General features: G+C 36.6%; 1 protein-coding gene across 1 annotated transcript in view; it reads left to right on the top strand.

Annotated features, from left to right (window-relative positions):
- The first annotated feature begins 1,482 nt into the window (after positions 1-1,482).
- Positions 1,483-24,602, top strand: part of LOC145674285 (RNA-binding protein fusilli-like) — a 322,435-nt gene continuing 299,315 nt past the window's right edge. The window contains exon 1 of the mRNA XM_081744141.1: positions 1,483-2,335. Within this exon, the coding sequence (XP_081600267.1) occupies positions 2,213-2,335 (123 nt within the window). The 5' untranslated portion in view covers positions 1,483-2,212. The remainder of the gene's footprint in view (positions 2,336-24,602) is intronic.

Genomic DNA, 24,602 nt, shown 5'->3' with positions numbered 1-24,602 from the left:
GGGCATAGGGATATTGGGAGAGCGCTATACCAAGTGGTTGGAGAGGGGGTATTGTGTAATTTATAGATGTCCATTGCTATGGACATTATATATTATGTCTGTAACCACACATATTTTAACTATAAGACAGTGGCTCCCAACCAGTGTATCGCACAATTCAGTACTGTGTGTCGCGAAATTTTATAATTTAAAAATCATGAAGCCATTTAACAATTAATTAATATCAATTTCGAGACGGACTATACCAATCAACGCCTTCAGCAGCAAGCATCATGCTCACTACTGCAAGAATTAATACTTTATAGAAGATTACAATCTTATACTATTGTAATTTAATATTTATTATTCATTAAAAATAAAATAAATGTGTCACAATGTCGTTGGCGTTCAGAAAAGTGTATCGTCAGACAAAAAAGATTGGGAACCACTGACATAAGACCTGATTCTGAAAAAAAATAATCCAACAATGGTTCTGTTTGCGTTTGCTGTTCAATCACAGAAGACAGCCACGTCTCTTCAACAATAGCCTATACGTACAAGTAGTAAGTATAAGATCAGCCAGATAATCTTTCATTCGTCTTGAAAATTTATGGCCAACAAAAATTCAAAACATACATATTTTGTAAGTGAATACATATTATGAGTATTATTCTAGAAAAATAATTTAAATATTTCAGAGAAATGTATTCACTTTAAGTTTGTTAATAAATAATTTTTTTAGGAGACGCCATAAAAGAGAGGGCGCACCGAGCATTTTGCCCTGTTGCGCGGTGGGCCAATCCAACACTGGTAGCAAACATTCTTGCTCATTCATAAAAGTGGGGTCTGCCGGGTGGAATTCAGTGATCATTCAACCAGTCCCTTAGATACGATTTGGGACGGAACTTTCTTATCGATAGCAGTCTTAGCGTAGTAATACGGAAGACTCAGTTTCGAATCTCGGTCATAGTTTGGTAGTTCGGATTTCATGTTAAGTTGTAGGTCCACGATTTATATGACCTTGGCTCTGAAAAGGGACGTTTAACTCATAAATAAACAAACAAACAAAATTTGGGACGGTTCCTTTTAGCAATGGTCATGGTCTTCTCTTTTCATTGATTTCTCTAAAGTGCAGTGTTGTAAAATTACGAGCTGCTACTCAGGTAGTTCCAATTGCTCGAACAAGAATTTAAAACATTCGAATTGGGAATGCAAAAGGTCGCGTAAACTTTAAACTTTCTGAAGGCCAAATTCATAATAACAGTAAGTTTCTTACTAACATTTTACTTTTATTTATTATTTTTCCAATTTATTGTATTATGAAATGTTAACCACAATATAGCAATGTGGCAACGTTACATGACATTTACCTTTTCGTATTTTTTCTGCTTGCGAAGCAAAGTCTTGTGGGCAGTGTAGTGTGAGAAAGAGAGAGAAGAGAGATAAAGCAAAGGTAACCTGTTTCAATACCCCGAAGGAATACAGTGCTATTTGTGAGCGGACCATTCCGAAGATATGGTAGAGAAAACATATTTCTTTGCAAACTTTGCAAAGCTTTATTGAAATGTAATTTCCACGTCAGCAAAATATTTTTCATATATCCTCATACTACGATCTCGCACGTGGGAATAAAATTGTTTTATTATATTATACAGGTGCCTCAATTCATCTGTTTATATTACATGATTGTCTTTTGTTTTCCTTTTTCTTCTTTTAATGGATAAACATCATGCCGGCTTCGTCGTGATTTGCTTGGAATGGTCCTTCTTCTCTCACCTGTGGACCTTTCCACTAAGTTAACCCACTATACTTGTCTGCCACGTTTGAAGCCCCGATGTTAAACTCCTCTACAGATCACCGGTAACCAATCCACGCTCACCTTACAACAGGTAAAAACCAATGAAAAGACTCGCTTTATCTCTACCTGTGAGAGGGCGCTAGTGAGCATGGACACATGACTGTCATGGCAGAACGGTTTTCGTACGTTCTGTTTAGCCCTGAAGCTTGAGTTCATGTATTAGTAAAAAGCGACGACGTGTACGGATCGGGTTCTTATTACAGGTGATAGTGGCAAAGTGTACGGTGTTGGTGTCTGTCTTATCCTGTCCCTCCTTCCTCTTCGTCTTTTTCGTTCCTTAGGACGGCTGGTGGTGTTCATACCGCGCTTATGTATGTGGTTATCTAAAGGTATATTATAAATAAATAAAAAAAAAAGTGGTGGTTATTGTTTGTGATGGATGAGTACCTGTGTTTATTTTACCCGGCAACTGCTGGACTTCAGGGGCCAGCCCTTGGTTCTGATGAGGAGGAGATTGTACTTTTGGTGTACGTGGTGATAGAAGTTTGCAAAAATAAGGTAAGAGACAAACTTTGTTGTTTTTATGTAGTTTTATATACATCAGAATGTTTCACAGACGATAGTGATTTTGTTTTTCGCGTCCGTCCTTGTGTTGTGTTTTTGTTTATGTAGCAATGTTGACAACAGGGACAATTGAAAATCACATGGCGACTATTTGTATATTTGATCTTCATACGTGATAGATTTAACTAATTGATATCTCGTTTAGTATTCAAGTTGTGATATAAGAGAATATTTGATAAGGGAAAAAGTCATACGTGAGGTTAAATGCAAATATAATAATAAATTTTGCGTATTTGGAAATATAAGAGGGCAAACGTGTTATCAACGCTTACTTACAAGCAAATTATATTTTTTCGCCTAGTTTTTAATTTGAATAGTTTAGATACTAATCGAGTATTTGAGGAATAATATTGAATATGACTATTTTGTTGTAGACTTGTAAACAACGCTTGTAGCTAGGAACAATTATTTTAAACGAGGTAATATTGACGCAAACAGTTTGACTTCTTTGCATAAAATGTGTATGAAGAGAGCTTGTAAGTTTTCCTGAAACTTAAATTGTCGAATGCTTTATCGATTCTTCTGAAAGGAGATAATAATTTAATAAAAGCTGTAATTTGTAAAATGCTGTACCATATCTCTCTTTCAATTTTGATACCATGCAATAGATAGTGATTGAGCTTTGGACTTTAAAAAAAAGTGCAGCATCTTATCTTAGGTACACAAACACAAGGTTTTAAAACAAACATATGTCGACGTAATAGTTTCTAGTATTCAATATACCGGCTACAGAAGTATTATGAATGATTCCGTGATAAACTTGAGGATTTTGAAAGAGCCAGAACTTTATAAGCGTGTTAAATCTTAACTAAAGTTGATTTTTGTGTCAATTAATTATACATTTACTTTTGAAACAACAGTAATGGCTTAATAATAATAATAATTTATTGAATATAAAGAAATATTTCGAAAAAGTCTGTTTTGCTCACATTGTGAAACTGCCATCGTTCAGCGTTACCGAATTTAATTAAAGACTTTATGTATTTAGTGTACGTTGTCTGGAATACTAATAAAGAAAATACAAGTAATTATTTATTAGAATACAAAGATATCCAGGGCTCCTTTTGATACTTAAAATCTGTTGCACGCAGTTCTGTGGAAGTTCTGCAAGTTAGCGTCGCGGCATGGGGAGATACATGGAGGTGTTAGTAACCAATCATATTTCTTCTAATATGTTTCTTATATACGCCTATAGATATTAAATACGATTTACGTGGTAAAATATGCTATCGTTAAACATGTTGAGGTATTCCTGATATGTTTTAAAGGTATGCAACAATTCCCTGCTTGTCCAAATTGCGTGAACGTTGATAGTTCAACACCTGTTGAATCTTCCCCTTCGTTTGCGTGTCTGACTGGCGGCAGGTATGGCGGACCCCTCTTCCTTACCCTCTGCACTTCCCCTCAAACCTCGTATTGATAACAAGAGGTGGAAGAACGAGGTAGCACTTTTGGGATTTTGCAGGTTTTTTTCTTTGAGCACAAAGGCACCCTGGAGATAGCCGCGCATTCCTATGTATAATGAGACGTTTTTGAAGTACAGGCATGAACAGTACAAAAGAGAGAGAGAGAGATTCTAAACGGAGAAACCGCATTCCCCCTGGTTCAGTAAAATTAAACAGGAACTGTGGGAAAATTTAGATCAATCTTAGGAGTGGTGATGTTAGATTTCTCGTATGAGGTAACGAAAACCAATGAGGGTGGTTAGTCTTCTTCCCTGGGAGGTACTGCGATCAATTTAGCCACATGCCAAGTTCTTGGTAGACACGTTTTGCTGACTTTTTACCAGAAATCTCGCTCCATTTTTCGGTTTGAGTCTTTTTAGTATAACATCGGCCTTGTTGGTGTAACTAAAACACTGTAAAGAAGTACAAAATAAAAGTATTTTTTCACGACCTTGATAGTTAGAGCTGTAAAATAGTGGATAAGGCATTCAATAACCGTATTTTTACCTTGTACTAATGATTTTCATTGTTTTATTTTAAATACGTCTTTGTATTTAATTTCTACGTTCTGTATTTAATTTCTACGTTCTACGTTTAATTTCTACGCAGACAACATATTTTGTAGTTATTTGCATTTATTGGACGGTTGAGAGCAAAAAATCCAACCTGTGCTTGAGATTGAGATCAAAATTGAGAAAATAGGTCTGGCAACTATGTTCTGAGAAGCCGCAGTACTGAATATCCGGCGGCATTTTTAAGTATAGATGCGACACTATCAAGCGTTATTTGCTGACTTTAGTCTTTTATTTCTCTGTCCTCAAACAAATGGATTAGTCCACTCCTCTTGCCGGCTTTAATTTTGACTGGATTTAAGATTCAAGCCCTAATTGTTGGATATGTGTTTCAAATTTTACTAATTAAATTCACGTATTCTTTGTAGAATACAGTCTCTCAAGTTCTTCTGGCATTGGAAATCTAAAAAATGAAATGAAATATTTAAGTTTTACGTCCCACGGTATGCCGGTTAGGCTAAAGGAGACGGTGATGATGAGAGATGAGTGAAATGGTGGAATGAAGAAAGTGGAAGGAAACGGGAGGACCCCGAGAAAATCCACGAGCACGGTGTTTTTCCACCACAAAGTCCATACGGAGCGAGCTGGGATCGAACCAGGGACCCCAAGCACCGGAGGTGAACGCTCTACCACAGCCATCGCGACCCCAGTATTGGAAATTGATTGATTGGAAACTAACGCCTCTTTTTTGAATTTTGACTACTATGATAGATATTACTATCCAGTGGTAAAAGTGTATCTGAAAAGATAGGGGGACGCATGACGTCACCACGTCCCCCCTAGCTATCTTTGACCATTGTAATTTTTAGGAAGTGGAAGGACGCCATGGATATATTTTGGAAGTAGAGGAACTGCGTGTCCCCGCATTTCCCTCACTTTTACCCCCTGTTGTCATCTAAAAGTATTTCCTTTCAAAGACGATGGCATATTTCTATTGTTGATAAGGGAAACTCTGAGTAGACATATATTTAGTACGGATCTTTATAACTGCATGCATGACTTATTCATTCATAATATTGTACAAATATACGTTTCTCAGTCATTATCCTTTTAGTTACGTGAAATGTAATATTTGGCTTAACATTTCGTGGTCGTATCCTATGGCTAAAGAAAGTGGATGACAATTGCGAGCAAATGGGTGTAGAATAATCGGTGTACTCAAGAGGAGTCAGGAAAATCCAGGATTCACCAAGTTGTCAACCACAAGGTCAAGTGCTCTGGAATCGAACCAAGGACTCTTCGAAACGGATGCGAGCGCTTTATTGCTGAATCATTCATTCCACTACCTTAGCTTTAGGGGGGTGATATAGCATGTCTGTCCGCCCTCAGTTTTCATCATCAGATAAATATTCTTAATGACAGTAAGCAATCCGAAAAAGGCTTAGCATGAAGTTTTGCGATTAATTCGTACCGAATGGTTTCCATTAAAGTTATTACGTGATAACTATATGTAATAGCATATTATGAGGTTTTTTTTTTTTTTTTTTTTTTTAGATGCGCATGCTTAATTACAAGTAGTGAGTGCGACGTGCGACAACGTTAGGAATATGCTTGTCTTCCTTAGAGGAAGACACTCTGCTCTTTAACAGTGTACTTTTCTTTCTTTTTACATATATACAGTACCGGTAACGTATGTTTCAATATAATAAATAATGACCGAAGGACATACTATTTGACACCATTAAAAATTAGTTTTTTCGTTTTCCCCCAAAAAAGTATGCATAGGAATTCGCCCTCAAACATGTCATTTTAGTCAGCTTAATTTGATCAATCTGTTGAAATCAGGGCCGGATCCAGGACTGACTTCCGGGGGGGGGCGGCGTTGGGTTTTAATACTGCTACTTAGAGCTACTTTTAAGAGCTCCAGACTCTGGGATGGGTTTTATTTATATATAAAATAAGAAAGTTTACTCTTCTGGGGGGGGGTCAATCGCCCCACCCCTGGTTGATATTGATATGTTTTGTTCGTGGGTTGTTTTGGGCTGTATCTCATTAACCATATTGTGTATGCCATCTTTGTAGTGTTATAATAAAACAGCTTGATTAGTGTTTTATATCAGTTTCATTTTCACTTAATAGGTAGCGTGGTTAGAGTATGTTCCTCTTGATTTATTGCCAAAATACACATGAGATTATATATCCAGCCATATAATTTGGTTAGTTCTGTGACTTCTATTGATTGTTATATCTCATATCTTTTTTGCTTCCATCAATCTGAGAGCGAAAGTAACAATTTTATTAGGCTACATATATTACCAGCCATAGATTTGCCGACATCCTCAAAGGGGAAGTTTCCATATTTGCATAGCGTAGAATGCAGCTTAAATGCTATTATTATATTAATGCTAATTCAGACTTTAGATATGAATCTCAGTCATGCTAAAAATATTGAACAACTTAGGCTTCAGTAAAGCCAACTGATAATTTAAACATTTTTTAAAGAATCTTTCATTTCTACATATGCATGTATTGTATATTTTTTTGAAAGATGTATTTAAAAAATTAGGAGATTAGTAATAAATAGGAAATAAACAAGCGTGGAAATGGCCTCTTTATGGCCGAGGACAAATTGTGTTTTGTGAGTCAAAAGTAGAAATATTAGGGAAGAGTGATGAGAAGCTATTGCAAAGGTTGAGAATGAATAGGCTATATAGAAAAGAAATATCTGCATGGAAAGAGAAAGCACTGTGTTAACTACGTGTGGAGGGATAAAAACAACACTCGAAATAGCTGAAAAATTATAGAAGAAACTCGTTATTTGACTCAAGAAAAATTGTGTTACTAGAGATAATACTCAGTTAATGGACAATATTAGTGAAGAGACCTTTCTTTTTCATGGAAGCTCGATTTGCGCGGCAAGCAATAGTGGCAACATGCTTATGAAGGAGATGATTATGTTGATGAATGGTGGAATTTAATGTTTATTTTTGGTTCCTTATGCAACGCCGAGGATATGAAGGACGGGCTTCGAACTAAGAGCAGGCCTTGAATCCGTACAGTTGTCACTGCGCACTTCATGAAAGATCAACCTTTATGGTATAGCCATTCACTTTCCCACAACACTTTCTCTCCTCTAAGATAGCTGAGTAGTGGGGTCCTGACAGTATTCGGAAACTAAGTTTTCAAAGATAATCATACTTAACTCAAAAATGTCATGTCACTAAACTCCATAACATGTGCTCTCATCGTATACGTATTTAATTACTTAGAGGTGTTTAAGATGGACGCGGCTGTTTGGAGAAGCAAACGTAACATGGAAAATATGAGCGTGTTGCGAAAAAGACTCTAATGAAATGCTTCGTGTGGAGTATTGTACTGTATAGGTCAAAGCATGGACATTATGCAAAAATGATGGAAAACAACTGGAAGCATTCGAAATGTGGGTTTGGAGAAGAATGAAGAGTCGAGCGGAAAACTAATGAGAAAGTCTTTGAAATGGAGAGGAAGAATGGATTATTTTTAGATATTTATTAAGAAGAGGAAGAGAAACTCGTTGGACATTAACTAAGAAGGAATTGTGTCGTAAGGGACGTGCTAGAGGGTACAGTGGCAGGGAAAAAAGGCAGAGGGCGAAGAAGACTATTATTAATGGACGATATTAAAACAGAAAAATCGTACGTGAAGGCGAAGAGGTTAGCGCAAGTCTGTAAAGTATAGAAGCTTCTCAGTTGCGGCAAGTGACCTGGCAATAATGGCAGAATACCTATAATGATGATGATTATGATAATCATTGACACTTAACTGGGAAACACGGAATATAATTCAGTATTTGCAGATTTTATATATATATATATATATATATATATATATATATATATATATATATATATATATATATATATATATATATGGCAGAGGAACATAGTTCTTTGAGCCATAGTGTTAATTATTCCTTCCGTGTAAAAATCAAATTGTTTAAATGAATATACAAGTAATCTATGCTATCAATTAGCTGTAGAGTAAAGTATAAAAGAAATTAATGTAAAACAGCATATTTCCTGTTGTATTGTTAATGATAGATTTGCGACGTTTTCTTACTGAAAAAGGAGATCAATTGAAGGGTAAGGGTACATTGCCCCTACTTCCTCTCGCGTCAGTGCACGAGGAACTGATGATTGGTGAAAAGCAATCCTCGTTCTTTCTTCGCCTTTCCTCCCCTCTTCCTCAATATTTCCTATTATATCTCTTAAATTTCTCGAGTAATTCATCTAATCAGTGCTATTTGTAAACATAGCCTTCCGAAGTATTTGTATTTTTCCGGGGTCAGATTTCATTTTACTGCATGTTGCATGGAAGACGAAGAAAACTGAAGAAAAAGTGCTTAGTGCCTTAAAATTTAGTTTTTGCTAACCAATGCAGAAATTCTCTTCTTTGACAGTGTACTGTATTTGAAATATATCTTGCACTCTATCTTCCCTCTTATTCTTCGCACATCCACATCAATTTTACTTTGCTTGGATTGGAATTTAGTCCCTTTCAGCACTAGGCGTCATTTAAGGGAGCATTAGTTCCTCCTGAGTTTAGAACATATATGTGTATTTTAATCAATAGTTTAGTAACATATTGGTTCCCAGCCTTTTTTAAAACTGAGATACACTTTACTGAACGCTTGTAACATCGCGGCACATTTGTTTGATTTTTTAAATTAATACGTAAATTATAATCGTATAACATCTTAAATTTCTATAAAATAGTGATTCTATATAGTACTAAGCATTGTTGCTGCCGCTGGAAGTGTTGACTGGTGTAGTTTACTCAATTTTTGGGGGGAGCCGCGGTGACTCAGTGGTAGAGCGTTCACCTCTGGTGCATGGGTTCCCGGGTTCAAACCCTGCTCCTGCCAAGTGAACTTTGTGGTGGACAAACACCGTGTGCGTGGGTTTTCTCGGGGTTTTCCCGTTTCCTCCCACTTTCTTCATTCCACCATTTCATTCATTTCTCATAATCACCGTCTCCTTTAGCCTAACCGGCATAACCGTGGGACGTTAAACTCAAAGATTTCATTTTTTTAAACCAATTATTAAATGCTTCAGTGTTTTTAAATTAGAAAATTCCTGACATTATATGGAACTGCCAGACACACCGTTTGGAAACCATTGTGGTGATTTACTTTGAAAAACGTAAAGATCTACTTGTATCGGTTGAGAAACTTGATCTTCCCTACATAATACCTAAAATAACGGTCTGTTAAGCACCCAGGCCATGTATGAGAGTGGACCAGCAGAGAGAGCTACTTACTGTAAAGATGGTTTGTCTGGAAGAATAGAGAGAGAGAGAGAGTAATATATATATATATATATATATATATATATATATATATATATATATATATATATATATATATATAGAGAGAGAGAGAGAGAGAGAGAGATATTTACACTATGTGATCAAAAGTATCCGGACACCCGCAAAACATGTTTTTTTCTTATTAGGTGCATTGTGCTGCCACCTACTGCCAGGTACTCATTATCAACGACATCAGTAGTCATCGTGAGTAAAGAGAATGGGGCGCATCGCGGAACTCACGGACTTCGAACGTGGTCAGGTGATTGGGTTTCACCTGTGTCAGAAGTCTGTGCGCGAGATTTCCGCACTCCTAAACATCCCTAGGTTCACTGTGTCTGATGTGATAGTGAAGTGGAAACGTGAAGAGACACGTACAGCACGAAAGCGTACAGACTGACCTCGTCTGTTGACTGACAGAGACCGCCGACAGTTGAAGAGGGTTGTAAAGTATAATAGGCAGACATCTATCCAGACCATCACACAGGAATTCCAAACTGCATTAGGATCCACTCCAAGTTCTATGACAGTTAGGCGTGAGGTGAGAAAACTTGGATTTCATGATCAAGCGGCTGCTCATAAGCCACACATCACGCAGGTAGATGATGCCTCGCTTGGTGTAAGGAGCGTAAACATTGGACGATTGAACAGTGGAAAAACGTTGTGTGCAGTGAAATCACGGTACACAATGTGACGATCCGGTGGCAGGGTGTGGGTATGGCGATTGCCCGGTGAACGTCATCTGTCAGCGTGTGTAGTGCCAACAGTAAAATTTGGAGGTGGTGGTGTTTTTCTTGGAGGAGGCTTGCACCCCTTGTTGTTTTGCGTGGCACTCTCACAGCGCATTCCTACATTGATGTTTTAAGCACCTTCTTGCTTCCCACTGTTGAAGAGCACTTCCGGGATGGTGATTGAATCTTTCAACACGATCGTGCACCTGTTCATACTGCACAGCCTGTGACGGAGTGGTTACAGGACCATAACATCCCCGTCATGGACTGGCCTGCACAGAGTTCTAACTTGAATCCTGTAGAACACCTTTGGGATGTTTTGGAACGCCGACTTCGTGCCAGGCCTCACCGACCTACATCGATACCTCTCCTCAGTTCAGCACTCCTTGAAGAATGGGCTGCGATTCCCCAAGAAACCTTCCAGCACCTGATTGAAAGTATGCCTGCGATAGTGAAAGCTGTCATCAAGGTTAAGGGTGGGCCAACACCATATTGAATTCCAGCAGTACCGAAGGAGGGTGCCACGAACTTGTAAGTCATTTTCAGTCAGGTGTCCGGACACTTTTGATCACACACACACACATATATATATATATATATATATATATATATATATATATATATATACAGTATATTTTAACAGTATTTTTTTAAATGTGCCTTGAACGTTAATACATTTTCGTTATGATAGAGGGAAGTGAGAAATAGTTAGATCTAGGGAGAAAAGAACGCAGTATTTTAAAATTACTATCCATCATTGATGACATTGACTCTCGTACTCTGTAATTGCAATGAGATGATATGATTCCAAAATGTTAATCAGTACAGGTTGTAAGTGTAGTTCGTTGTGGGATTTTGGAAAGGAAATCTAGTGTCTTCATGTTGAGAAGTACCAGAAGGTGAGAGTTCTGTCCATCTCCGAAACTGTTATATAGATGGCTTCATGTGTAGGAAGCAGAAACTGAGGAAGGGAGAGCTCTCTTTCATGTTGCAGAGGAGAGTTGAATGGAAATTTAAAATATCTTTTGAGTTGTACGATGTTGTCAGTGAAATAGCGTCAGTACTATGAATGCATGGGTAAAACACACTGTCCTAATATTAAAAGAAAGAAAATGACGTTTTGATAGCATTGTAAGTGGATTAAATATCCACATATCACAATATGTATACGAAACACCTTCGGCCATCCCATACTTGTCCCGGTACATTCTGTCTCATAATAGAATATTAAGAATAAATGAAATATTTAAGGATTTTCACGAATTTCAACGCGATGTGTCACACTTCGATGCCCAAAAGTCGTCCTGTGTATATCCCACAAAAAGACCAGAAATGTCGCACATGGATTCCGTGGAGAGTCCCGTTTCTAGTACGTCAATGGACATTTAATTAGGGATGGGCTCGACCAAGTTCGAATGAGTTTTCTTTCGGACCGTTGGTACCACGCTGGCATTTTCAACCCCTTCTGTGAAAAAGTTGGTACAATTCTACCCAATTTAGCACCATTTAACAAATATTTGTCACATTTTCAAAAGTGTCTATAAGACTTTCCCTACATCTCACGTTACTCATACTGTGTGTTGGACTCGTTAAAAAATGCTGTTAAACATTCATTGTGACATTGCACCGCGTAAAGCTACGAACTTTGTGTGGAAAATTCGTAATTCGAACTATATGGGAAACAAGTGCGGCTAGATGGGCGCATCCGCGCCGCGTAAAAAGGAGACAAGATAGATGTAGTGATATGAAAATTTTAGCTTGAAATCTTTTTTTAAAAAAAAAACGTTGAATACAGTCTCGGGTTCGCTCCCAGCCCCCGCCAAGTGAACTTTGTGGTGGACAGACACCGTGTGCGTGGGTTTTCTCGGGGTTCTCCCGTTTCCTCCCACTTGCTTCACTCCACCATTTCATTCATTTCTCATAATCACCGTCTCCTTTAGCCTAACCGGCATAACCGTAGGACGTAAAACTCGAAGATTTCATTTTTGTCCCCATTTTCAGTAGTACTTCTTTCGGCAGGTCATAGTCCTCACAAACACTTAGTATTTCTCCGTGCACCCACATAAATCATAGTTATTGCATTCAAAGTTTTAAAGCTAATTAGATATCCTATTTGTTTCCTTTAATAAACAAAAACAATCTCTGTGGCTTGAAGAACCAAACAGTTACTAATTTTGTATTAGAAAACCTTTATTCTTGCAATGAAGTGCGAAAATTAAAATAATTAAAAAGTAGCAAGTAACAAACGGGATCGTTACAGGAGCGAAATTGAAAATCTTTCTGAGTCAAGAAGTATTGTTAAGTAGTTGTATTTCTGCGAATGGGGAGAGAGAGAAGAAGAAGAAAAAGCAAGTGTTTGTTGCGTAATAAAAACACCCTCTGTCTAGAGAAATCAATTTATACGATGATATATAATGACAAACAGGCTCATTTTTTATTTTCTAAGAAAAAGTATTTTTTAGAATTAATTTAACGGCTGATAAGAAAGTCAAAAATGGTAAAAGAGTTTCATAAAATAAGCTATATTTAAGGCTATAAGCATTTCGTAGATTTGTATGGCTAAATGCTTCTCCAAATAGGCTAGATTTAGCCAAAAATAGGCTAAATTGGCATTACTGCGTACAAATTTGGCAACAGTGCATTATGACGTTCTGCGCAAGTTTCGTCTCAAAATCTAAATGTAAATTCATATTTAAATAAAATATGAAACATAACACGAAAAGCAATCAAACAATATATCTATTTCCTAAGAAAATTGTGACTTTAAAGCACTTTGCAATCAAATACATATTTCATAAAACGGAGCACTTCTAGTGAGATCTAACAGCAAGTGCCATCTTATGTGCTCATTGTAAAACGAATCAAATAATTCCTTTTATTTGTTACATTTTTCGATATCAGAAGACAGAACCAAATGAATCGGTGTCTTGTGCTGTAACTGAAATATTACTCTATCTTATAGTACAATATTTATACTATGTCACATTTCATTGCGCAGTAGTTAAGGCAATGAGCTAAAATATGTACTGACTTCCGGGAGGTGATCCACCTTAATGATACGATTCTTTGGTTCTTGCGTTGTTCATTTTGTTATTTCCGTTGAAATTGAATGACATGTTGATAGCTTCAAGATGCATCTGAGAACTGTTAGGGAAGCTCTAAGGCTTGAGGTAAAACCCTAAAAGTTTGTTATTCTACAGTTTTGTTAATAACATTGACCAATAAGACTGGCAAAACCGAAGTCGTCTCCAGTAATACTCGTACATACCTTGCAGTGAATAAGCTTTTGAAAGTAAAATAAATCATCTCATTTTACAGAGACTTGTATCTACTCATAATATGCCAGCAGCGCTGTCTCACCACAGTTTCTGAAGAGTGAGAAAAAAAGAAGTGAACACTAGCTTCGTGAGGTGTTATCACCGAAGTAATAGGTATTGGCGTCAGGTAGTCCCGACATGGGGCTGTATTGTAACTAATACGGTATTTTGAAAACGCTTTCTGCAGAACATTATTTTGAAAGGTTCCGTCATTACTGTCCACGTTATGTTTGATGTTCTTTAATTTTAAATCGCAGTTTAAAACAGTTGGTCCAGTATTTGACTGTAAAGGATTTTTAACTTTGCATTGTAAAACCAGACGACGACTTTTTCGTAGATTTGCTGTTTACAGGAGTTGACCGGGCTGGATCGCATTATTTTATAATTTCTTGACACTACCCAAAGTAACGACAGAAATAAAGAAAACTTTCATTTCAGTCTAGAAATGGAAACAAAAGTACTATGAAGTGTTTACACATATCGGCAAAGGTACTGACACTATTTTCATTGAATTTTCAAAGTTCTTGACCGCTAAGACCACGAGTTTTAATACTAACTTAGTTTTCGTCTTGTTATAAGAATTAAGGGGAAAACGAAGAATACAAAACGTTTTGTTGAATGAATCTGCATACATATAGTAGATCATCAGTAATAGTAATAGTTGTAGTAGTAGTAGACAGGGATACCCACAGGAGGCTTTTAGGGTGCAGATTGTGCGTATGAGTAGGATATTAGGGTGAGCGTAATAATTTTTCATTGAAAATGATACAATCAACCTGAAGGATGAAAAATTTGGAGTTGGGGGAGAAAAGTACAGTAATGTTCAAATAATCGTGGCCAATCACTTTGCTTGAGAAGATCAGATTTTGCAACAGTACGGAAGAAATCCTAATGCTTTGGCTCTAAATAGCAAAAAGAATCTGCATTTGTTTGGTTTGAGTACAACTGTGGGGTTGAAACTCATGGGATTGTGTATTGATTTGCTGTTGTATTTTGATTTTCTAAGAGACCTATTTTGAATACTGTAAATATAAACAAGTAGCAGTGTCACATGTACACCACGTAAAGGAGTTTGGTTTGTATAATGTGATGTTTTGTCAATTAATAGTGAAACTGGAAAGTGGTAGTAGAGTTCTGGTTTTAGTAGAAAGTTAAGAATGGATATGAAGTGTATGATTGGAATGCGAAATCAATTGCAGAAAACTGCTTCTCGCTGTCTGTTATTATTTTTGCTCTATGATGATTTATACGAAAACCGGAAATGGTTAATTTCCATCACTTCCGATTTGAATAGAGCGTTGGGACATTATATATTCTTAGAGCGCTAAATCGATTTTATATATAGACAAATTTGTCGATATCTCTGATCGTTTTTGCTCTATCAGATCAATGTTTCAATAGGAAGATGATGTGAGTTTCTGTCACTTTTCGGTTTTATAGTTAAAGCTGGAGATAGAATGTTCCGTTGTTACGCTTAACCCATTACAGGAAACAACGTCTTGTTATTTATTATTATTATTATTATTATTATTATTATTATTATTATTATTATTATTATTATTGGCTCTATAGTGATCAACTTTAAAACTGGAAATAGTCTATTTCTATCACTTATGCTTTCAGCATCGCTAAAGAAGTTGTGCTAATTAAACTCCTTAAAAAATGATTCGGACGGTCGACTTAGGGTACAGAACCTCTTAATTATTCTATCGGAGACTGGAATATAATCGCTAGCAATAGATTCGAACTCTAGAACTGTATTTTTTATAAAGGTTCAGTTGAATGGAAAAACTATCCAGTAACTATTTGACAACCACAATTCTTGATTAGTTTAATAAATTGATTCTCTCTAACGCAAGAATTTATGGAGGGCTGTGGCTTGTTGAGGAAATTTTAGAGTACGTGTGGTCAGAACATCTAGCTCCATCTAAATTAGTTTTATTCTTCTAGACCAGTGGTTTTCAACCTAATTCCTATCGCGACCCCCATTTTATCACATTCTCTTACCAGCGACCACTTATAATTTCTGGTTTGCAGTAAACTTGTGTGGGATTTTTAATATGCTTATTGCGGAGATATCACGATATCCATCTATTTCTATAATAGTAAAATCCATTTCTTGTATGTAGTGGATACAGTAACTTCCCTAAAAGCGAATGGATTAAGACAAAATTTGATCAGTTCATTCATATTACAAATATCGAATCCGATACATCGTACTGTTTCAAGATGGAAGCCGTTAAAAATTTTAAAACTTATAGCTCCTCTAATTTTGGGTCATATGTTAAAAAACTAAAGTGATTTCAAATTTTGGTTTTAAAACAAAATTTGGACAGTTGTTTAAAAGTTATTAAGTATTTTAATTTTCGAGAGGCCGCCACTTTGAGTTACCTCATATTGTGGTAAATTTGGTACATTGTTGTGCATGTGTTGCCCAAAAATTGTTAAAAGTTGTTTACATTTAAAATTTAGGAAACAAACAAAATTACACACCAAATATCTACCTTCATTGTGGCCAACTTGCTAGAAAAAAGACTATTCGCTCTCACACACACATATATGTCATTAGGTTTGAATATTAATTTTATTTCATTATGCAATTCTCATTAGTTTTATATGGTACCTCTTTCATTTAAATTGATTTATAAACAACTCTGCATCTGTTGAAACAATGTTTAGTAGACTTTTTTTTGTTCTTAACAGTATGTGTAAAAATAAAGATATGCCTGTCAGAACGAAATTCAAAATAATATATAAATATTTTCCGTTATTGGATTCTAATTATATTTCTCTTTCGCTTATCTTTGCGACCCCCCCAGGTTGAGAAACCCTGTTCTAGACCAAAGTTTGCTTCTCCTGAAGTAGCTCCCTGTTGCCTCACGATCCTGAGTTAATACTGAAACTTTAGTCTTTCCATTGGCATTTAAATTTTAGTTCGCTCATACTAACAAATATATGCATGTTTTTAACTATTCAGGAGCAGAGTCAGGAGTAGGATACCTTTATCAATCCTTTGGTCATTCTTTGCTAACAATACAAACGAGCGTATATAGCTTGATAAAATACGAAGTACCAAGTTTGAAAATAATTTGGAGAACCGCATGAATTTTTGACAATTTTTCGATGACTGATGTAGATTATCCTTTTAAAGTGATCATTAACTTTAAAAAAAATGAAATAAAACTAACTATTTCTGCTTTCTTTACGGTGTGGACACCATGAACACACAATATCTGTAACACATTCAATGAAAAGTTTTCTATTGCCATTTCGCAGCATCGTGAAGAAAAGTTAATATCTCACCTCAGTACTGATTTATGGTAGTATCTTGCTTACTCTCACAAAATTAATGAATTAGTCTTTGCAACAAAAGGAAATTACGATATTGCAGAGAAAGCTAAATATGAAGACACAGTAACACATTTTTCCAAAATGAAAATCGTCACGATATTGGTAAGGTATGTGTTAAGCAGAGACGTATTGCTAGAATTTTTGTTAGGTTAGGTATACGCTCGAGTTTTCGAAAATTGCGTCTACCTCTATACTCTCCATTACATCCCTGATTTAGAGTGAGTATACGCTGAACGGTAAAAAGATTAGATGAGTATATGTTGTATACTGTCAATTACATCCCTGGTTTAAGGCTCTGCACACAAATGCGTTATGATCCTTTTCTGTGTAAAATTAGGGGATTCAGTTTTAATTGTGGCGCTACGTTGCTCCGAGTGTATCTTTATGAAATTCGTAAATGCATTTTTGAATAAAACATTTTATTACCATTAAGTATTATACACTATTAAACATTTAGTCTAAAAAGCATCATTTTTCAGGTTGATACGTCTTCACTTATTGCAGGGACTGACGCTGCGAATTTTTATAGAACTTTGCGAAGAAGGGGGCATTCACGTATGCGTGTGTTTCGTTGTCACATATGCAAGTAAAAATCCAAGCATACATACCAGATCCTGGGGATCCAATCAAACTTTGCAGGATTGGCACCCGTGTCACTGTGAGGGTCTTTTATGCTTTTGTTAAATGACTGTAGGGTATAATTTTGTCACTTATACTCAGATTTTAATGTCACTGGAATATAAACGGTGCTACTGTACGTATGTTATCGTTTCTGTCTTGAATTAGAGCAGTTTATCTTAATCATAGGCTTTTCAGTGAATAATAATATTGATCCCTACCTTATCTCGTTACACTTCAAATCGATTTCATATCATATTTTCTCATATAAGTGAAATTTACACCGTGGTATGTTTGTTTTATTCGCCTGTAATTGAAGCCAAAGCAGTTAGACTGTTTTAGTTGCATGTGCAACTGAGAATCTGAAGCATGAGTCGCGTTATTTTTTGAGGTAGAAGGATGGAATTGGTATAAAATTTTACGTTTGCTATTTTAGCGACTGCTGTCTCTGTCTCCTTCAGGAGCTGATTATCAGAAAATGCCTAGACACGTTTATTTTAGATTAAGATTTTATTTGCTCATTATTAAGTCTCCGTCTTTACTCAGTTTCTGAGATTAGATCTTTTCAAAAAAATAAAATTTACCACATTTCTCCCCCTTAGGGAGTGTATATCCAAAAATACTTTCACTACGTCATAAAATTATTATTATTATTATTATTATTATTATTATTATTATTATTATTATTATTATTATTATTATTATGAAAGCTTTCAGAGAGAGTTGATGATGGAAGAATTGATAGAATGAGAAAGTAGGAGGAAACGGGAATACCATGAGAAAACCCACGGACACGATGTATCCACCACAAACTAACTTGGCCGGAAATCGAACCAGGGACCCCATGTACCAGAGGTAAGCGCTCTACCACTGAGCCACCGTGCCACCCTATTATTATTAAAGTATTCTGCCTTCGGCAAATCCTGGAACTAATACGGAAGAAAATATTTTTTTAGTCCTTAGGTTCGGGTCTGGAGGTGCTTTTTTCACATTTCTCGATCTTCGTTTTCTTTCTTCAACTTCCTGTATTTCCTTCCGTTTTCCAGATCATTGATTAGTTGTGTTCATTTCTTCCTATTCCTCGTTTTCCTTCCATTTTCCCTTTATGTTGTTATGAAGACGACAATTTCTTCGCAAGATGTGTCCAATCCAATTGTCTTTCGTACGAAGGACACTGGTTAAGAGCTTCTTTCTCATTTATTTTTTTTAAATCTTCATTTGTTACTTTCTTTGTCCATTTTATCTCCATCTTCCTCCAACAACACATTTCTAAGCTCTCTAAATATTTCTTTAGGTTTCATAAAGTCCAAGTCTCCGATCCATACAATCCAATTCTCCGTATATAGCACTTGACCGACTTCTTTTTTTAGTGCAATTTTAAGTCTGCTAATTAGAAATGATCTTTTGTTGTTGGTTATATTTTTGACTACGGCAATTCTGTACAAATTTCTACTTTCTCAGTGCAGAAGTGTTATTTCGGCATTAATGAGTCAGTCACTTAAGCCTCTTGATAGCATCATATTCATTAAGAACAAAATTAGACGATGTCTTTCGTTTCAAAAGGGGCAACTTAAGAGAGTTCAGGAAGAGTTCATCATAAACCAACTGTATTATATATTCTTTACCTATATCAGCAATTTATATATACACTCCTGATTTTTCTTACTGAGTTCGAGTACTGATCAATAAAACTTATATGTGTTTATATGTTGCTGCTACAGTCAACACTGTCATATTGATTACGTCTGTCATATTTAACCTTTTACCTATTCACATATCGCCTGTCCACTGTATCAGTAATGATCAAGACCTGTCATGCCGGTTTTAAACAAAGCTAGCATTCGAAACCATAACACCTTGATCGTGTGTTGCGAAAGTACGAAGGATATAGCATTAAGTTGTGACGTTACATTCAAATACTTATGGTCAAAATTCGGTGTAAATTCAGAATTGCTTCAGGATGATCTTGCTGGGCCATTGCATGTCAATTCAACCGACCATGACACCCGACGACAGCGATCTTCATGATATTTTGGCAGGAATTTTGGAGTTTCAGATGAATATGTTCGAAAATTAAGTTTTGAGGAATGTGTTTGATGTAAAACGAGCTGACCGGAAGTTTGCAATAGACATTCATTAACGACTATAATATAGATAAGAAGGTATAGGCGCTGTTGACATATGCCATATACATAGTTATGCAGAAGGTACTCAATTTTTTGCCATTACCAATAGTGGTCCATACTGCTTGGATATCGTAAGAGTAATGAGAATATGTGAGAGTACTTGGTATTGAGGGATTAAAAAACAGATCAATTAAAATTCTTGCCCAGATATTCTGGTTAATTCTGGAAAGAATTCTTACATTTTGACTTTAAAGGTGGGATTGGGATTTCCTTCGTGGTTAAACCTGTGGCGTTTCCGCCTGCAATATGTAGAATTTGTATTCAATTCCCGTTCGAACTTCGCGTGGTTCTGATTCCACGTTAAGCAGTATATACATTCTCATGTAGCCTCGGCATTAATGAGGAACGTTAAACCTCAAACCAACCAACTGATAGGTAAGAATGTAATTTTCTTTTCTTTCAGTGTCCTACAGTGATATGTATTCATAATCATTATAGAGATTTTGCCATTAGTGACAGGTCATTTGTTTCGAGTTTCTGTGTACTGTAGCCCCGGTCCGTATCCAGGGGGTCTAGGCCCCCCTAAAATTTTCACGGTAGGCTTGCAAATAAACTATAATATGGTGATAAACTATAATATGGTTAGATCGGCCCCCGTAACTTCGGCCCCCCCCCTACAGTTTTGGGCTGGCTACCAGCCTGCTGTAGCCCTCGCGTAATCTTTTCGTCCTGACATAGTGTTATCAGTTTTAATATAATAAATTCTTCCCGTCTGTCTTTTATCTTTCACTATTTCTTCTAACATATCGCTTGGACTACATTTTTTCGGACTATAAACTCATCGCTCATCAGTCTATTTTTAGGCTTAAACAAATCTTAAAGTGTTAAATCCTATTTAATTACGTATATATTCTGTACTACCTTTGCTCTACCATATAGGTCCCATTTTATTCTTTGTTTCTGTATGTTTATTGGAAAGCTATGGTGACAATAATGATCACAGAAAATTAGAACTCATTCCATCAAGAAATGCATTAGCTGATTATTAAGAGTTGCTCTGCAACAGGTTATGAGTTGTTAATGATGGTTTGTTGATACCCAGAGGGAAATTCATATAGCATAATATTGAAACATGTGTGATAATCCTTCTCTTTAATGTATTACGTAATGCAGCACATGCTGATGTTCTCCCGGCACGTGCTCTCCAGCGTAGAAAGTGTTGTTCTTTCTTCCCTATAGTTGTATGGTTATTCCCTATGTGCAGTCTTCAAGTCGGTGTATTCATACCGTGAGCCAATAAATACAAGATCATTATATTAGACTATTTACTTCTTAAGGTTGGGTACTAATGATTTTTTGTTCTTACGGTTTTAAAAGAATTAACCGATTTCTTCTTATAACAAACAGTGTGTAAAAAATAATAAACTTCGTTTATAGTTTCTAGAATTTATAGTTTCAGAATTTGGGCTGTTTGTACTATTTCTTTATTAGCTCCAGGCGTAAGCATGCCGGAACTTATAGTTACACTGCAGGTGTATATATATATATATATATATATATATATATATATATATATATATATATATATTATGTGTGTGTGTGTGTGTGTATGTGTGTATGTGTGGTATTTTATTTCTCGGTAATGACTGGCCGGATCTAACTCAGATGTAACTTCGATGGACAAGTACCATCGTCTAAGAAGGAATAAAGATCGCTATATTTGGTGATCGAACTACATCAGGGACAAGAAAGTTTAGCGGCCCTTTCAGCACAGGGACTGAAGCGTAGACCCACAGTTTGAGTTTGAATCCAAACCACCGTTCAGTGCTCTCCAACTGGGACCTCATTTACCAAAAGCTCGGTACTAGCTATAGATCAGCAAGGAAGGCATGTAGCAGTTTAGTCAGTCATTAACGTAGAATATATTGTTTATATTCCACAAGACTTTTGTAAATTATTTTCATACTTACGAATCAGTGAGATATGATTATGGATGAACCTAAGTATAGTCTAGATTTATTAATTCAATGACACGTGTTACCAATAATTTCTATACCGGAAAAGGATCACTATATGTATGCTGACAAAAATGGACTTTTTTCGTGTGTTGATTGCAGTCAAAGATAACCTGGACAGATTTTTAAAAGGAACTAGGTCCACTTTATATCGTAACATATCTAGTTTGTTGCCACACGTAGCGTAGTCACTAACGCTCTCGCCTTCGGTGTGAGCGGACCCGGGTTCGATTCCCGGTGGAGGCACTCGGTAGAAAAAGTGTAGAAGAAACTTTTCAGGCAAGCCATCCTGAATGAGGTTCTCCTCATTCACACCAGGCAAATGCCGGGGTGGTACCTAACTTATAGGTCCCAGGAGGTTTCCTTCCTTCCCTTTCCTCGGATAGTGTGCTCGCCGAGGGACATCATCCCTCATACGTGACGGGATAAATGAACATAGATGCCGAAAGCCAAGAAATCTAAATCCTAAATCTCATATCCTAGTTTTAGAAGGTATGTTTTTCGCTCATCTCAAAGCAGAATTTCAAGTACTACCGTGTTACGATAACATCTCTTATATATAATAGGGGGGCGCGGTGGCTCAGTGGTAGAGCGTTCACCTCTGGTGCTTGGGGTCCCGGGTTCGATCCCAGCCCCCGCCAAGTGAACTTTGTGGTGGACAAACACCGTGCTCGTGGGTTTTCTCGGGGTTCTCCCTTTCCCGGCGGGAGCTCAGGTGGTTCGGATTCCACGTTAATCAGTAGGTTCACGTCTCATATAGCCTCGCTGCTGAAAGGGACGCTAAACTAAAATCAATTCAATTCGGGGTTCTCCCGTTTCCTCCCACTTCCTTCATTCCACCATTTTCATTCATCTCTCATTATCACCGTCTCCTTTAGCCTCACCGGCATAACCGTGGGACGTAAAACTTAAAGATTTCATTTTTTTTCTTATATATAATAGACTAGCAGCGTTCACCCCGCTTCGCTGCGGTCACCCCGGAACGCAATAAACTTTGTTACTTAGATAATTTTTACTTTTTCGCTTTCAAGTGATATGATAAAAACCATAGAAGATTGCAGTAAATGTTAACATTATATCGCCTGTCATTTATGTTAACCCGCCCCGCTTCGCTGCGGTCACCCCGGAACGCAATAAACTTTGTTACTTAGATAATTTTTACTTTTTCGTTTTCAAGTGATATGATAAAAACCATAGTAGATTGCAGTAAATGTTAACATTATATCGCCTGTCATTTATGTTAACCCGCCGAGTGACACGGTCATGCGGGTTGCATATAAATACGTTTATTTTTACCTACTATGATGAACTAACAAAGGATTTGTACGTTATGGACACTTGAATGGTCAATTATCTCAAGACACTGGTAATTAAAAATTAAAGTGATATGATAAAAACCATCTAGGGTCCAAATCCTAATAACCCCCCAAAAATAAAAGAAATTGGTTCAGCCGTATTAGCGTGATGAGGGAACAAAGGATTTGTGCGTTCTCTTTTATATATAAGACTAGCAGCGTTCACCCCGCTTCGCTGCGGTCACCCCGGAACGCAATAAACTTTGTTACTTAGATAATTTTTACTTTTTCGCTTTCAAGTGATATGATAAAAACCATAGAAGATTGCACTAATGTTAACATTATATCGCCTGTCATTTATGTTAACCCGCCCCGCTTCGCTGCGGTCACCCCAACCCGCCCCGCTTCGCTGCGGTCATCCCGGAACGCAATAAACTTTGTTACTTAGATAATTTTTACTTTTTCGCTTTCAAGTGATTTATAGCGCCTGTCAGTTATGTTAACCCGCCGAGTCACAGGGTCATGCGGGTTGCATATAAATACGTTTATTTTTATACCTATGATGAACTAATAACAAAGGATTTGTACGTATGGACACCTGAATGGTCAATTATCTCAAGACACTGGTAATTGAAAATTAAAGTGATATGATAAAAAACATCTAGGGTCCACATCCTAACAACCCCCCAAAAATGAAAGAAATCGGTTCAGCCGTATTAGCGTGATGAGCGGACAAAGGATTTTTTGTACGTATTGACACCTGATTGGTCAATTATCTCAAGACACTGGTAATTGAAAATTAAAGTGATATGATAAAAACCATCTAGGGTCCAAATCCTAACAACCCCCCAAAAATGAAAGAAATCGGTTCAGCCGTATTAGCGTGATGAGCGGACAAAGGATTTTGTGCGTTCTCTTTTATATATATAGATTAGTTCAAAGTTGATTTCTTGTAGCAAGGTAAGTGATATGAGAACTGAAGCGAAAAAAGTTAGTTCTTAACTGTCAGATATGACAACAATGTACTAGTGATACTTCTGTGTGTGAAGCACGGAGTGTAGTGTATAAAACAGGCAGTAATTACACAAGCAGTAAATATCACGGTGATGTAATCATATAACTTCGAAAAGGCATCACAATAAATTGGTAGTAATTTTAAAGGACTTTGTTTCCAGCGTGACGTGGGAAAAAGTTTATTTTATTATTTGAAAACAAAGTCAGTCAAGCTCGTTATCAAATTTTTGACGTTGTAACGTCAATATCAAAGGCACCGATTTTTAAAATGGAAGACTTTATACAGGGTGTTTCAAAACAACACCGACAACGTGTAGGAGATGATTCCTGACACCAAGATAAGACAAAAAGTATAGACCAACTTAGGTGCACAAATGCTTCCTTTCGGAGTTATAGGTTGCCGAAATCATGAAAAATGGAACTTTAAAGGTCCA

The sequence above is a fragment of the Thermobia domestica genome, chromosome 2, assembly GCF_964235325.1.
Source record: "Thermobia domestica chromosome 2, izTheDome1.hap1.1, whole genome shotgun sequence".
In the NCBI taxonomy this organism is placed as follows: Eukaryota; Metazoa; Arthropoda; class Insecta; order Zygentoma; family Lepismatidae; genus Thermobia; species Thermobia domestica.
The sequence above is the reverse complement of the archived record's forward strand: the minus strand, read 5'-3'. Positions and strand labels throughout refer to the sequence as shown.